Here is a 17,169-nt window from a genome sequence, read left to right on the forward strand (position 1 = left end):
GAGCAGAAAGGCACCCAACCACAACGTCATGGTGGTTTATGGTTGGTCCCATCTGCATTGTGAGCAATAAATTAGTGGTGCAGAAAGAGCCCATCTTGTTTATTGTTCCTTAGACATTTCCTTAATATCACAAGAGTGTCTATTAGTATCTCAGAGGTCTGTTATGCCATAACAAAACATTTAATAATATTTGTCATTTTATAATTTTACAATCAATAATGAAAATTTGGAAAACAATGTAAAACAGTCTCATAAACTTGTTATCAATCAGATATACAAAATAAGCATATAATGGAAATCACAAGTCTGCTTTCTTGATACATTTGATTTAATGACTAATTCTGAAAAACATTTTTCCATCTTCTATTTGAAGTCTTTTATTCACACTAGCCTTCTGTCAGGTCTCTTTGAGATTCAGAGGAAAGGAAAGCTGGTAGACTAAGTGGCTAATGCAATAATTTCAGTGACCCTAAATGTTATGGCATATGATATTTAGAATATATTAATTGAAAAAGGCTTCCTTTGAACTCCACTCTCCTTTGGATAGCCTTGGGCTGTCAAGGGAAGAACTCCATAGTCAGCACAAGAGAAGTTTGGGGTCAGTTCCATAATCCTTTTACATTATCATTATCATTACCATTTTAAAAATACTCAGTTGTAAATGTGAAATCTAAAACAAACGTAGGTTTTTCACAATATACTTATTAATAAAAAAATCTATGGAATGAGTTTAGAGATAACTTACTTCAATACAATCACATTTGTTTTGGAAGGGAAGAAAATAAATAAAATACCCAATTGTGTTTTTTTTTTTTTAAATAAAGACAGTTACTTTATTTTACTATACCAAGTCTGAGCAGGGAATGGATATTTTCCCTGGTCTTCACCTGAATATTTCTAATGCTCCTGTAAGGATTATGTATATCTTCTGTGAAACTCCATTCCTCAATTTTATGTTGATTTAATATTTTTATTCAAAGCAATATTTATTTGCCCTCTATATATGTATCTGTCATGTTACTTCTTAAATTATGAGAGGAAGGAATTGAGATTATATGCTTCTTCACTTATAATTGGGCCCTTCTTTATTAAACTAAAAATATATCTTGGAGAATGTAGGTTATCGAGATATTCAATAATGGAAGGAAGATAACTTGTTGGGTTGGTAATAGATTAAGAAGAAGCAAGATTTCCAGGCATTTGGTGCTTCTAGAGAAAGGTCCACCTTTGAAGTTATTCCATTGTTCATGGATAAGAAATCCCTTGGTTAATGTGATGTTAGTTTCTGGTAGTTCCCTACTTTTCACCCATTAGCAGAATAGAAAGGTAAAGTGGCTGTTGGATTTTGACTTAGATAAAATAGTAGCACAGCGCATTTCTTTTCCAGCACTCACCCTGTTTTGATCATGTGTGGTGCTGTTGAAAAATACATTGCATTTGAACTTTAGACATTTTAAATATTTATACTTGTACAAGTGGGGAATCTTAAGAGCTTAGCCAAAGAGTTGGTAATTTAGGATAACTTCATATGACAGTCTTTATAGATTTTCTTCCATTTACCTTTTTTTTTTTTTTTTTTCCTTTTGGTACCAGGGACTGAGCCAGGGGTACTTAGTTACTGAGCCACATTCCCAACCCTTTTTGTTTTTTATTTTGAGATGGGGTCTTGTTAAGTTGCTTAGAGCCTTGCTAAATTGCTGAAGATGACTTTGAACTTGCAATCCTCCTGAGTCAGCCTCCCGAGCCTCTGGAATTACAGGTGTGTGCCACTGCACCCAACCCATTTGCCATTTTTAATTGGGTGTAGTATATATACCCAACTTTTTTTGGTAGTGGAGATTGAACCCAGGGATGCTTTACCACTGAGTCACATCCCCAGCCCCTTTTATTTTTTTATTTTGAGATGGGATCTTACTAAGTTGCTTAGGGCCTCGCAAAGTTGATGAGGCTGGCCTTGAACTTGGAATCCTTTTTCTACCTTATCCTCCTGAGTTGCTGGGATTACAGGCATGCACCACCACATCCCGCTCTAGGTTTTTTTATTACCTGTTTTGAAAAAGCCAGCATAGGATCCTGCCTTTTTCCTGCAAGTCATAGGAATCTCTAATAAGACTTTCATAAACCCAGCCACTCTGATGAAAATCACTGTATACTACTCACTGCTACCAGGAAGTTCTTTGCTATGTTAAGGCAATTCAGTGGCACCAGAATCTCCTATGGGTAGGTCTGGGAAACGTAAAAGAGTAGGGTTTTGGACATGTTATGCATCACCAAGAGGTATCTGCTCCAAGTTGGCATGCTGGATCATGGCTTTCTTTCCTGGTGTACAGGCTCCTTCTGGACCAAGACCTCCAGGGACTCCCTCCAAGGAGTCAATCTGAGTTGGCATTCCAGATGAGGTTTAGTATCAGTTCCCCTCCTTGATGGGAGAAGTGGAGCTAAGATATTCTGAGAATTACCTGTCTTGAAATGAGATTTTCCAAGTTGAGCCTCTATAGTAGGAGTGCAGGATTAGCCATATGTGGCTCCTGGCCTTCCCGAGTGATAGTGGGCAGGGCATTTAGCTTCTCCAAGCTTCAGTTTTCTTATTTTTGTTGTTGATGTTGTTTTTAATTTGTGAAATTTAAACAAGTCGTACTACTTCAGAATTCTGAGGATTAAATCAGATAATTTTTACCACGGACTTAGTGTACTGTCTAGCCCAATAGTTCTCAAACTTTTTGTCTCATAGTCCCTTAAACTCTTAAAAATTGAGCCTGTAATCTCAGTGGCTTGGGAGGCTGAGACAGGAGGATCTTGATTCAAACCCAGCCTCAGAAAAAGTGAGGTGCTAAGCAACTCAGTGAGACCCTGTCTCTAAATAAAATACAGAATAGGTTGGGGATGTGGCTCACTGGAGTTCAATCCCTGATACCCACCCCCCCAAAAAATAAATGAGGACCCCATCAAGTTTCTGTTTATGTAGGTTATATGTATTAGAAATTAAAACAAAAAAAATTTATACTTATTAATGTTTAGAATTATAATAAACTACCCACTATAAATTAAAATAAATGTTTTATGAAAAATAAGAATTTTCTCTCCCCCAAAGAAAAGTTAGTGAGCAGAGTAGTCTATCTGATATGCATTCAATCTGTTGCAGTATCACACATCGTGCAGATTCTGGAAAATTCCACTGTACATCTATGAGAGAATGAGAGTGAAAAAGGCAAATAATATCCTAGTGGTTAGTTTGAAATAGTTTTTACTTCATGGACCTCTGAAAGTATCTTGGGGTCCCCAGACCATTTGGGAATCATTGGTGTAGCCAGTAGTTAGCCCCAGTACACTGTAGTTATTATTATTCATGGAAATTTTTGTAGCTAGTGAGTACTACAAAAATATTAGTGACGAGAACTCTAATTCATGGCTTCAAAACTTATTATTACTCTCATGAAGGGTCCCAAAAAAGATTGTACTTCAGATGAAGCAAAGAAACAACAGTGTTTCTCAAACAAATTCTAGCCCCACATAAGTGAGTACTTTGATTGTAAAGGCTCAATTTTTACTTTCAGAAATTTGCTAATTATCATAAAGCTTTCTCTCTTTTTTTCCAGAAGAAAATCTTCTTTTTCTTCAGAGTTGTAGATTTTAGTAGAGCGTTGTAATTAGGTATTTACTCTGAAATATCTGACAGAGTTGGTATGGGGTTATGTCAGTTCACCAGTTGTAAAGAAGTGTGGTCCCATTTTTAACCAGGTTGTGTTTTGTGATTGACAGATCAATTTTGATTTACTGTTTTGAGAGCTTTGACTTAAAACATTTATTACCTTTAATTTTAGATGCAAGATGATTTAAAGAAATTTTTTTTCTTTTCCTTTTTTTTTTTTTTTTTTTTTTTTTTTTTTTTTGTGGTGCTGGGGATTGAACCCAGGGCCTTGTGCATGTGAGGGAGGCACTCTACCAACTGAGCTATATCCCCAGCCCCCTAAAGGAAATTTTTGAAATGGGTTTGGATTATAAAGACCCAAAGTACAGGTGATATAATGAATAACTTATACAAGTTATATTAACATATATATTATAGTTCACATCTTGAGATATATGAATATAGTTTATATACACAATACATGTACTTTTTAGACATATAACCTCTAATTATATCAATTTTCTCCTTTCTCCCACTTTTTCTTTGGGGTGACTGAGTGTAGACCATGGGGAATTCATATGCTGGGCAACTGAAATCTGCTCGATTTGAGGAAGCTCTCCACAACTCCATAGAAGCCTCACTCCGATGTAGTAACGTGGTACCACGTCCAATTTTTTCCCAGCTGTACCTGGACCCTGACCAGCATCCTTTCTCATCTGCAGGTAAGTTCCTCAATCATATACATTTCTAGGCTCCTTTGAAAAGAAGTGGGGATTCTAAACCCTAGGATCTCTAAAATAAATTGACTAAATATTAGAAAATGCTAGTGTCTCTCCTCAGACATTATCTTTCAGAACTATGAATTTTTCTTCTGACTATTTTTCCATAAGCATCTTTTTATTAAATTCACTTTGATTTCTTTGTTTCTCAGATGTCAAGCCCAAGGTAGAGGATCTGGATAAAGATTTGGTACACCGCTACACTCAAAATGGCACTCTAGATTTTTCTAACAATCTAACAGTTAATGAAATGGAAGATGATGAAGATGATGAAGAAATGTCTGATTCGAACAGCCCACCAATTCCCTATTCACAAAAACCTGCCCCAGAAGGATCTTGCACAACAGATGGTGGGTTTCAATTTTGTTTTCTTGCTATTTTCCTTCTAATATTGGGTGGTCTGTTTCCAATCATTCCACACATTGCTCGAGGCAGGAAACCAGTAATTATGGAAAGAAATGAGTGGTTATGTACTCATTTCCATTGTCTTCTGTGACTTCACAGCAGGTATCTACCCCATCTGATAGATTAAGAGATTGAGATTCACACTTGAATAACTTCTCTGAGAGGACTTGTACAAAGGCAAGTCTAGACAGGTCAAGGTTCTTCCAGTACTCCATGTACTTCCTGCATGCTTGCTACTGTCAAGCTGGGCCTGGTGATACATGCCTGTAATCCCAGGGACTCAGTAGGTGAAAGCAGGAGGATTGCAAGTTCAAGACCAACCTCAGCAATTTAGTGAGACCCTGAGCAACTTGGCAAGACCCTGTCTCAAAATTTAAAAATAAATAAAAAGATCTGGAGATATAGCTTAATGGTAAAGTATGCCTGGGTTAAATATCCAGTACCAACAACAACAACAACAAAAAATTTGCTGTCTTAGGAAACGTTTTAATATTCCCTCTTCCTCCTTCTTTCCATCATCCCAACCCTTAAATAAAAAGAGATAATAGATACTTTATATTTACCTTTTATGTTTATCTTGAACACTTATCTAGTGTAGAGGCAAAAATTATCTTTTATAAATTACAAATATAAAAATGTATGTATGATAAAAAATGTAAACAGTTTGATAATCTCGTTTTACTTGTGTCAGCTTTCTCTTCCATCAAAGTTTAAGCTACATTTTTAGTAAGAACGCCCTGGTTTCTAACATTTTTGGTGTTTTGTGGTTTTGGTGATATCGCATCTTAAATTCCACTTTCCTCCCTGAGTTGCTACTTTCTGACCATCAGCCTAATAAGGTGTGGGTTTCACTTTATCCAGATTAGCTAGAGTGCAATTTTTATAACTAGACTGATATAGACCTGAGGTAATGTCAATGTATGAATATCTTGGGGAGAAGACATTGGGAAGGGAAGAACAGGAGTAAAATCTCAGACAGTCTCCTTTCAGAGTTTGAAGTGCAAATAATTTAGCATAAACTAAAGATAGAAATATACAAAACCAGATAAGTAGTTTGCATTATTTGGGCGTTTTAGTTTCTCTTGACTTCCCCCAACCCTTCTGAGAATCTGATAACCAGTAAAGGAGTTAAAATCCCCTACCCAGACTATGGAGACCTGAATAATGCTCCTGCTAGCTTATCTGAGCCTGATTGACTACAAGTGGTCTCTAATTGGTACCACTGTTTTTTTGAGTTAGGTCTGCCTTGAACACATCATTATGAATTTGCTTCCACTTTCAATTGATTCCTTTTGCTTAGCATCTCTCCCTCTCCTTCTCCCTCTCCCTCTCCCCTCCACCTCTTTTTATTTAAATAAATAAATATTTATTTATATTTATATATTGATTTACTCATTATTGATATAATACAAGTCTTTAAACCTGTAGAGGTGTGGGAAATGACCAGTATTATTTCTACTTATTGACTTTATATCCATTTTTATGCTGTTTATCTAACTGAACAATCAACTCATAATTATCAAATAACAAACTAGAAGTTGAAATAGTGCTTCCAATATTGTTGAATTCTCATTATGCATCTTGTTATACTTGAGAATTGAGTAGAACTAGAGTAAAAGCTTTAGGGGATAATTTTTAAATAATCAAATTTTATACCAAAAAAATAGGGGAGAGGTTTTCTGTTTCATGTTATTCTAAATATGTTTTTAATTTTTCTGTTGAGGTATCTGGCATTGGTATTATTTATAATCAGGTATGGAAAGCTGCTTAGTATCCAGCAAGATAAAAACCTAGTGATCTAAGACAGTATTTCTTAAAGTTTAAAACAGGAGAACTTAAGAAGTATACAGGAAGTATAATCATTATTTTAAAGATAAAGGAAGTGCAGCTTTCTGAGAACAAAAATCTATCCCCACCCAAGCAGGACACTGAAATTCCAATACAATCTGAAAGCAGATTTCTATATCTGGTACTTTAGTTTCTTATAATTAGTATCCATTATACATTTTCCCCTTTTAATTCGCCTGGGGTGGCATTTAAAACAAAAAGTACTTTATTATTTGTCTATGGCTTACCAGCTTTTTCAATCTGGCTCATTCTAAGATAATTCTAAGAATCTTCTTACTCAAAGGGAAAGCATCTCTGAGAATTCCCTTATAAAAACGGCAGCAAAATAGGGCAACATTGCAAATGCCTGAACTTGTTGCAACTTGCAGCAACTTGCCACCTTCCCTACGTGGGAAATCCTCTATTTACCTAAGGCTTAAAGGAAGGTAAAGCTATTTTTAGAGGCAATTTAGATAAGCAGATATTAACACCTGATGGACTGCTGGGGGTTACCATTCAGATGTAAATTTTGGTTGCTAATTTCTTATGTAAATTATTGGAATAGTGTAGGTTCCTATCCTGCTGGGAGGCAGTTGATTGTCTAAAGAGGTGAAGGGCAACCAAATTTTAGGCCTTCAAATACTGCTTTGATTAGCTTGTGTTTACAGCTGTTTCAGTAAACTTCCCCTCCCCCCCTTTGTTGACTCTGTAACCTTCAAGTTGGAGATAATTGAAGAATGCAAATTGTTTCTGTGAAGTGAAAACCTTGGCTATTTTCTTAAGAAAATGCAGGTAAAGTTTATAAAGAAGGACCCTCCACTATTAGCGCCAACCCGACCCCTGCCAGTTTTTAATTAAAACTATCTGTTCTACAAGAGCTTTGGTTTTAGGGCAGCATTTTAGTATTACTCTCAGAAAATGAAATTATTTTGGAGGCAAGTTTGTGAAATTATTTGTGTCCCATCTTTTTTTGTGATTAAATAAACAGACTTTGAGCCTTCCTTAGGCAAATCTGAGCCCAATCTACTAGTAGTCTCTAAAGAATGATCACATCAGCCATTCAGAATAACATTAGATGTAATTCAAAATTAACCCTGCAGAGGAGGACTAAGGTTTCTTTTCATTTAATTTGAGGTTTTAGTTGAGATTTAACATCTGATTTTTATTACTTAATAATCTGACATATTTCTAATAGTGGGAATATGCAACTACTTACCACACTGCGTATTAGAATCCTATAGGTCCTGAAATCTAATCACATTTCATAGATTCTGTAGCTATCTACTCTTTACAGACATAGCTAATTTTCCACTTAAAAAAAAAAAGAAAGAAATAAAAATATTACTCTCAGCATAATGTTTTTTTATTTCCTGGGGATTCCTGATGACAATGTAATTATATCTGATTTGAAACTCAGCGATGAGGGTTTGGAAGAAACAATCAGTAAATAGATGTTTACAGCAAAACACTAACATCTTGGCAAGTGAACATATTCTCAGAATAACTACAAACTGAACTGAGGAACTTTCCCTTCATTTTGTAACCATTTGGGGCCTCAAATTGAATTTTTTCTTGACCCTACTCTAGACTTGACATTGCCTTCCCCCTTTTTCTCCTTTTTTTTTTTTTTTTCTTAATTACATTTGCCTGTGTGACTTGTATTGGCAAGTAACTAGGGGATAAAAAGATGAAATAGGACTATTTTATTTTACAAAATAGACTTAATGTTGCTCAGAGGGTTCCAGTTTCAGACATTGGGAGCTATTTACATTGGTTCTTGTGTCCTTTTACAAACCTCCATCATTGTGGAGTGGTTATTATTTTTTTAATCATAAAATTGGAAATTTTCTCTTCTGGTCACAGGCACCTCTTGAGATATATTTTTAAGAGAAAACTAGAACACATAGAATTCAGTCATTGCTTAGTAATTATTACTTTTGACCTCTAGGTGTCCTCATACCATAAATAAGAAATCTCTCAAAGGCAGTTAATACTCTGAACTAGTTGGGCTTCTTCATTTGAACAGATGATGTAGTCCATTTTTGCCATAGAAATCGCCCTGAAATATTTCTTCCCTAGAAAATCCTGAAAATTCTCCACACTGTTCTGGATTTTATCCCCATTTAGCCCAGAACTAACATTGTACTTTCCCTCCTTAATTCCACTTTTGCTGCAATATATTGCTTAGAAATCTTATCAGAAATGTCGCTCTCTAAGCATGGATTGATTGACTTTGTGGCTTGCAAAAACTTGTATTTTTTTAAGTGGGGTCTCACTATATTGTGAGGCTGACCTCAAACTCCTGGGCTCAAGTGATCCTCCTGTCTCAGTCACCAAAGTGACTGGGACTATAGGAATATGCCACTGTGCCTGGCTAAAAACTTGAATTTTAAGGACCCATCAGCAAGTATAAGATACGTGGATGATGATAGTCCTGTGGCTGTCAGGGGCTGGTATATCAAATGCCCCACAGAATTCAGCTCAATATGGGCACAGAGAAGTCAGGTGATACGACCCAGCCAGAAGAGTCAAGGAAGCAATTACAGAAGAGTGTTCTACCTCAGAATGAAGGCAGGTGAAACATTATGTATGAGTCAATGACCTACTGATGAGGTTGAAGGTGCATCTAATCTGGAGCTAAGAGATCAGAGTTCTGGGTCCCACAGTTTCTGGTTTGTGAATATTTGACCACGGGCCATTTTCTTAACCTTTTTGAGCCATTTTCTCATTTACATATTAATGAGATTAGAATAGATCAGTGTTGCCCAATCTTTGACTCACAGATCTCTTAGTAATATAGAAACTTTTGAACTCCTTGGGGATTTAAAAGCTAATTCTGTCATTGCATTGCTTGTGATAAACACTTGGTTTAAGTAGAAAACATTTATTTTAGATCAGCATAATATACTCTTTTATATTCATGCAGTACAGGACAAATTGTCTAATTCTGTGATTCAATAATTTCTATTTAGCTGGGCTTGGTGGCACATGCCTGTAATCCCAGTGACTCAGGAGGCTGAGGCAGAAGGATTTTGAGTTCAAAGCCAGCCCCAGCAATTTAGCAAGGCCCCAGGCAACTCAGAGACTCTATCTCTAAATAAAATGTAAAAAGGACTGGGGATGTGTCCCAGTGGTAAAACATCCCTGGGTACCAAAAATAAATAAATAAATAATTGTTATTTAATTTGAATTGAATGTGTAAGAAAAAAGCACATTGTGTCGAAAATTCAAAAATAAAATATACTTCATTTGAGGGGAGCCAAATATATTTACATGTTTTCCAGCATTTTAAATAAGTAAAATTCTACTTTTAAAACCAAAGTTCTGTATTTTAGGATTCAAAGGATATACAAATTCATTTTTTCAAATTTTTTATTTGACACCAGAGTTCTACATTTTAGGAGTCAATGTACAAATTTATTTTTATAATTATTGTATTTTTATTCTATGAAATGAGGAAGTTTTTAACTGCTGTTTGCAGGAAATTTTCTGTTGAATGAAGTAGTGTTTTCCCTCATTATAAAAAAACAAACTGGACCATAATCACTAAATTTCTTACTTTTATATAACAGTAGGTTTTTTTTTTTTTTTTTTTAATCTCCTAGAAGTGTATTGGTGCATTTTATCTGACCTTATAATTTGATGAGTAGGTCAGGGAATTAATGTAACTTCCATATCTAGCAATGAGCATATTTAGGTGTATTCGTAAAATTGCTTTTTTGTGTGTTCATTAACACTATCAGTGTTAGGTGAACTTCTTGTATTTAACCAACAGCCCATTATGAATATAAATTAAGCACTATGTCAATACATGCGATTAATGGGTTGGAAGTATGACTCAGTGGCAGAGCACTGGCCTGCCCTGCCTGAGGCCATAGGTTCAATCCCCAGCACTGCTAAATAAATACCTAGAGGATCAATAACAACAATTTGAAATTGTATAATAGCCCAAACCACATGATGATATGGGGTTTGTCTGAAAGAGTTATGAGCTCATTCAGCTGGTTTCAGTAATCCTACATGCATAGACTAAAAGGTCCTCAGTACATTCTGTTTTAAAAATAGGACATTAGAATAATCAATTTGTTTTTAGAAATTAATAATGATGTATATTTAAATTTTGTTTACAGTTCTTATCTCGTAACACCCTTCAGAATCCTTGGGAAGTGGTGATAACCACTTACTGAGAAATGTTGTGCCGAATTATCTTGAGATTCCATGTAACTCGAATGTTCTAAAAAATTTGTAATAATTTTTACAAATTGGTGCAAATTTGTGGTTTCCATCTAGTCTGTTCTTTCTAAATTGAGTTGGTCAAAGCTGTACAAAGATTGCATTACTACTTTTTAGTGACAGGTAGCTCCTCAAGCATTCTATTTTCCATTATGACTGTATCATCTAAATAGCAAACTTCCCATGTCTTACATCATTGAACATTACTGGACTCATTATGTAACTTTGTACAAGTCCCTAACCTTTTTGGAGACTCAGTTTCTCTACCTATGAGGAGAAGTACTAGAGCTGTTGAGAAAATTAAATAAGACTATCTATATGATGTTTACAATGTACCTGGCTTATGATAAGTACTTCAAACATTTTAGCTGCCATCAACATCACCTTCCGCCTCCTCATCAGTTTCTAAGTTCTAAACTTGTGAGTGCTGTCCCTTAATGAGAATGTAAGAAGCAAAATTTGGGGGAGGGCGGTTCAACATTTCTAAGAAATGTTTATAAACCAAATAAGTAATAGGGCTCACATCTATAAATGACTATTTTTCAAATAAATATATATATTATGAATAATAAAATGCAGATTCATTTAAAATTGGTAAAGAACTCATTGTAACTTTTTTAGATACCTTTATTTTATTTATTTATTTTTATGTGGTACTGAGGATCAAACCCAGTAATATTAGAAAAGATCAGTATTCCCTAATCCCACTGTAGCCCAGCTAGGCAAGCACTCTACCGCTGAGCTACAACTCCAGCCCCTCATAGTAATTTTTGTATAATATGTTTTTATATCATGAACTCTAAAACAAATTGATTTTTGTTAATGTTAAAGCTTGAAATTGTTAAGCCTCATTGTATTTATCATTATAGTATTTCTTCTGTTAGCTTTTTTCAATTTCATTTTGAGGTCTGATGATCCAGAACATATGACAGATTTATATATACCTCAGCTGTGTACAATGTTTTGATGGAGTTTTCTTTTTTATCTCTCATATACTAATGATGGCATCTAAGTATTTGTTGACATTTAGTTAAAGATGATGCTAGAAGAATCTAATATGGTTCTTCCCTACTTGTCACTGAACAATGATGATGATGTTCTCCCCAGGTTGTGTGTGGAGCGTTAGGTATGCATCCTCCATTTTTTCACAACTCCCTGAAACAGCATGTATTATACATGTATTCAGTCTCTTGTTGAGAGAGATCCAATTGAAATAACTTAGGAAGAGGAAGAGGAGGAGGAGAAGAAGGAGAAGGAACTAGCCTAGGTAAAATGAAGAAATTATTGGAAGAATTCCAAAGCAAAAAGGTTTCATGACCAAACCATGGGAAAGGCAGATATGACTGAGCTTCAGGGGTCCAAAAATTGCTACACTTACCTCCCCCAGCCTCCTATCTATACTGACAGACTTCTCACTAAGTTCAAGAAACAGAGCAGGTGCTACAGAGCAAACTGAACTATGTTCTCTCTGGCTCCATGTTCAGAATTCTTAGGGAAAATCTTTGATTGGTTTGGTTTATGTCAGGGGCCCACATATGGACCAATCAACTGTAGCCAAAAAGGTAAAATATTAAAGTGGCCCACCTTGAATCAGGTGTCAGTTCCAAGTAAATCTAGAATATCACAACTCTCCAGGAGATCCCATAATTAGAGTACAGAGAGGATCATTTCCCAGAAGATGTGCCACAGAACAATAGCTGCCTTCTATAAGATCAGGATTATTGATTACTTTGCATTCTTCTATCTACTGTGCAAGTGCTTAAAAGATATATTTTGTCCAATTCTGTATCCCCAGACCTAGGAAGCACCCATTGCAAATATTTAATAAATGATGAACTAAACAACTAGTGTAATAATATATTATGGTATACAAAGTAATTATGTAAAGCTAGTGAAAAGAATCTAACAGCTTCTGAGTTCTAGTTCTGACCCATTTTTTTATGAATTACCAAACTCTGAGCTTCAGTCTTTTCCTTCATAAAAATTTTTGAAAGCATCTCTGTTCAATGGTATCCCATTTAGATAAGTGACTCTGGGTCGAAAGTAAAAATTATCATGTGCACATAAGAATTATGTGTCTTGGGCTGGGGAGATAGCTCAGTCGGTAGAGTGCTTGCCTTGCATGCACAAGGCCCTGGGTTCAATCCCCAGCACCGCAAAAAGAATTATATGCCTATTTCAAAGTTTGTTGCATCTTTATCATTGCCTTACTTATGGTCCAGAAATTATGGAATTGTCATTTTAGCAGAACCAGGTGGAAATATCTCCTGTTAGTGTCTTTTTAGCTCTACTTAGAAGGACGCATATGAAAGATTTGTCTTCTGGTGAGACGATGCAGATTTTAATTTTAGTCCTTAATACTGATTCCCTCAGATAACTCTACTCTCCCAATGGGTGGTAAGACATATGCCCTGCTAAATATTTCATGGCATCTTTGATTTGTTTTGTTGGATTTTTTGTTTGTTTGTGTGTTTGTTTTCACTGGTTTTTTCTTTTTTTTGTTTTTTTGTTTTTTGTTTTTGTTTGTTTGTTTTAGGTTTTTGTCAAGCAGGGAAAGATCTGCGTTTGGTGTCACTGTGTATGGAACAAATCGACATCCCAGCAGGATTCCTCCTGGTCGGGGCCAAGTCTCCCAATCTTCCTGAACACATTCTAGTTTGTGCTGTAGACAAGCGATTTCTACCGGATGATCATGGGAAAAATGCACTTTTAGGTGAGTAATTCATGCCTGTAAAATTCCTTCCAGGAGGAGGAAATTAAAATACAAGTTTATTTAAAATTTACGCAGAATTAAAAAAGGATTAGTTGGCACTTACATTGTTTAGTTCAAGCATGAAACTATTTTTAGTAACTTTTTAAAAATTAGTTTACATGCTGGATGTATTGGCACTCACCTTGTAATCCCAATGACTCAGGAGGCTGAGGCAGGAGGATGTCGAGTTCAAAGCCAGCCTCAGCAAAAGCAAGGTGCTAAGCAACTCAGTGAGACCTTATTTTTAAATAAAGTACAGGAAAAAAAAGACTGGGGATGTGGCTCAGTGGTCGAGTGCCCCTGAGATCAATCCCAGGTACTCCCTGCCCAAAATTAGTTTACATTTAAAATTTTTGAAGCACCTAAATTAAGAGCTTTTTTTTATCATATGCTAAAATACAATATACAAATTGTCAAAAATTAATATTTTAGGACTGGGAATACATCTCAGTGGGAAGTGCTTGCCTGTCATGCCTGTCATGATCCCTGACACTGCAAAAATATTAATATGTTATAAAATCAAGTAGAATTTACTGTGTATAGTCATCCATCTGAACCCAATGACTACTCTCAATTATTCATCTATGGATTATCTACTTTTTAAGGCATTTGTAGTTTTTCCATACTACCCATTATTCCTATCTCTACTTGATGGATGTGATTCTAATTTTATTTTTAGTATTAGTTCACCTAAAATAACTAGGGAGATATAAATGATATAAAGTGTATAGTCTTACTTCAGAATTGTTTTACTTTCTGGTATGACTTAGAATGCTGAGTTTTTCATGGTAGAGCTTCTCAACATTATAAGAATAACAAAAAGTTGATTTTAAAACTTATTTTTAATAATTGAAAAGACAAGATGACATATGAAGTTTGTTGCTTTTTTGCAACTGTGTTTCTCTAGAGTTGTTTTTATTTCTCAGAATTTCTTTTATTTAAATGGAATCAGATGTTTTAGCATCTGATTCAGGAAAAAGAAAGAATAGAGAGAAGGGTAAAGAATTCAAGTATTGTTTTGATTGTGTGGCAATTTGGTTTATTTAGTTTGATTAGTTCTTCCTATTATACTATATCATCAGAAAGTCTAGGAATATATCAATCAATATCTTGAGTCAGAAAGTGACCCTGTACATGTTTTATGAATGTTTCTTACATTGCAGTTCAGAGGCATCTCTTGGTTCATAGGAAAAGAAGGGATAATCTTTCTTTTTCTTTTGGAGGGAGGATACTAGGAATTGAACCAGGGATGCTTTACCATTGGGCTTCATCCCAATCCTCTTTTTTTTTTTGAGACAGGGTCTCACTAAGGTGCCCAGGCTGGCCTATAACTTGAGATCCTCCTGTATTAGCCTCTGAGTCGCTGGGATTACAGGCATGCACTTCTGCATCTAGTGGGAGTAACAATTTTCTTTATTCTTAAGCTCTCCAAAAAATAATGTGGTCATTTTTTTTTCTTGGTGGAACTGAGAAAATGCTTTAATATAAGAAATCTAATGGCAAAGCTTATACATTGCACTAAATTAGCAAAGAAGGTCCAACCATTCATTTATTCATTTGTTCAGCAGTTTTAAAATGTACTCTATGACAGCTAGAATCATGCTAGAGTATGATGTAGAGGTACAAAACTTATAAGGTACAGTCCTTTCCCTCATGGAACTTAGGACTAGTTGGTGATATAGAACAACTTTTTAGCATTTAGAAACACTATATCTCATCTAATGGAACAGATCACATGTGGGTCTGACTACAGACATTGAAAAATCTCTCCAAACATCTTTTGCTCAGTGATTCTCCATGACTACAAGAATCCTGTTTTAACACATTAAGGGAAAGTTACAGTAAACACCATCAGGATAGTTCATAGTCCTGCATAATCAGGAGTATGAGAAAAAAGTCCATAGGCTTTAGAATCAGAACTGAGTTAAATCCCAGATTTGCCTCCTAGTATTTTAGGAAGTCTCGTATTTCTTATTTATATACAGGGGTAAATAATGTCTACCCTTGCAGTGTTGTTAAGATCGAATGAGATAATGTATAAGGCACCCATTCAGCACAGAACCCAGCATATATTATTTGTTCTTTAAATGGTAGTTGTTCTGCTTTCATATTTATTAAATATCTTTATAGACTTGGAACTTTTCTTACTTTATCTAACCTTGTAAATGGACATAATTTTCCAGCCACTTCTCCATGGGAAAATGTAATGCAACAACAATATGGTAGAAGGTTTTTCTTAGATAAGCACATTGTTGAGATTTTTAAATGTTCAGTACTCTGTTCTCCAAAAGTTAACATTCAGTCAGTATTTCTTATGATAGATGATTTTAGAATATGCTAAGATAGAGAGGGAAATTTTTTAAGATTTGGACATTCTAGAATCACTATGGGCCCCCAATATCAATTTGTCTAAATTTTTATATAAATTATGGAGATTCCACAGATTCTGAGGTCACTTATTTTAAAATATATTGATCTAACTGGCAGTTCATATGCCCCAGATCTACCATGGAATTAGAAGATTTGATTTCCAGAAAAATTAGAAAGGTAATTCATCTGTTGAAGGTGGGGGTTTTTCCTCCCTGATACTGGGAATTGAACCCAGAGGGGTTCTACCACTGTACTATATCCCCAACCCTTTTTATTTTGAGACAAGGTCTTACTAAGTTGCTGAATCTGACCTCAAACTTGTGATCCTCGTGCCTCAGCCTCCCCAGTTGCTGCCATTACAGGTACGTGCCACTGTGCCTGGCAGAGGTGGTGTTTTTTATTACTGATGATAGCAAGAACTTGGAGCAGATAAAAATCTCTTGAACTAAGGCTAATGCTGAAACCACACAGGGTATCCAAAATGAACAGTAGTGGAAGTTTAACTCTTTCATGTTGTTAACTGTAATCACTAATACAAAGGTTCTCTCTGTAGATTATCCAGACCCTCGTGGCTTTCTTCCCTCTCCATGTTTTTGCTTTTCACCTCAGAGAACATTCACAAAGGAAAAGATAAAGACAAAACTCAACCTCAGTAACTTGTTCAGTCTAACTCACACTAATCATTTCTTAACTGTTTGAACCTATCAGATAAGTCTCACTTTTTAGCACTGTCCTTAATTACTTCAACTAAAAGGTCCTGACAGCTTTTCTTGCTGTGTGTTGAGTGTGGTACATCTGCCTCGCTGGTGAGGTATCTTCCCATCAAGGCATGGGGATCCCATCAGAATATAAGCTCCACAAAGGTGGGAGCTTTGTCTGCTTTGTTCAGTGCTAAAAACCTGGTACCTGAAACAGTGTCTAGCACGTTGTAGAGTACAAGTATGTGTTGGGTGGGTGGATGGACAGATGTGTGATCAGAAACTTGGCAAACTAGGCAGCCTTTGATAACTTTTTTTTTTTTTTTTTTTGGCCTATAGCTTTAATGAGAAATGACCAAACCCTCCCTAAAACAATTCATTCCTGAAAATATTTCAAATAATTTATAAAATTACATTAACATTCATTATTGTATAAAGTGACAGTAATAAACTATTAATTCTCTGTAGTTGTTGACT

The 17,169-nt window shown here is 35.4% G+C and overlaps 1 protein-coding gene across 13 annotated transcripts in view; it reads left to right on the plus strand.

Annotated features, from left to right (window-relative positions):
• GREB1L (GREB1 like retinoic acid receptor coactivator) overlaps positions 1-17,169 on the plus strand; it is a 255,134-nt gene that overhangs the window by 132,457 nt on the left and 105,508 nt on the right. For 12 of the 13 annotated variants that reach the window (XM_079108273.1, XM_079108283.1, XM_079108276.1 and 9 more), the window contains 3 exons: positions 4,191-4,350; positions 4,560-4,757; positions 13,409-13,585. In XM_079108273.1, the coding sequence (XP_078964399.1) occupies positions 4,194-4,350; positions 4,560-4,757; positions 13,409-13,585 (532 nt within the window). In that variant the 5' untranslated portion in view covers positions 4,191-4,193. Of the gene's footprint in view, positions 1-400; positions 1,760-4,190; positions 4,351-4,559; positions 4,758-13,408; positions 13,586-17,169 lie in introns of those variants that run through there. The other variant, XM_079108282.1, reaches the window with a different exon arrangement.

Source organism: Sciurus vulgaris, assembly GCF_902686455.1.
Source record: "Sciurus vulgaris genome assembly, chromosome: 13".
In the NCBI taxonomy this organism is placed as follows: Eukaryota; Metazoa; Chordata; class Mammalia; order Rodentia; family Sciuridae; genus Sciurus; species Sciurus vulgaris.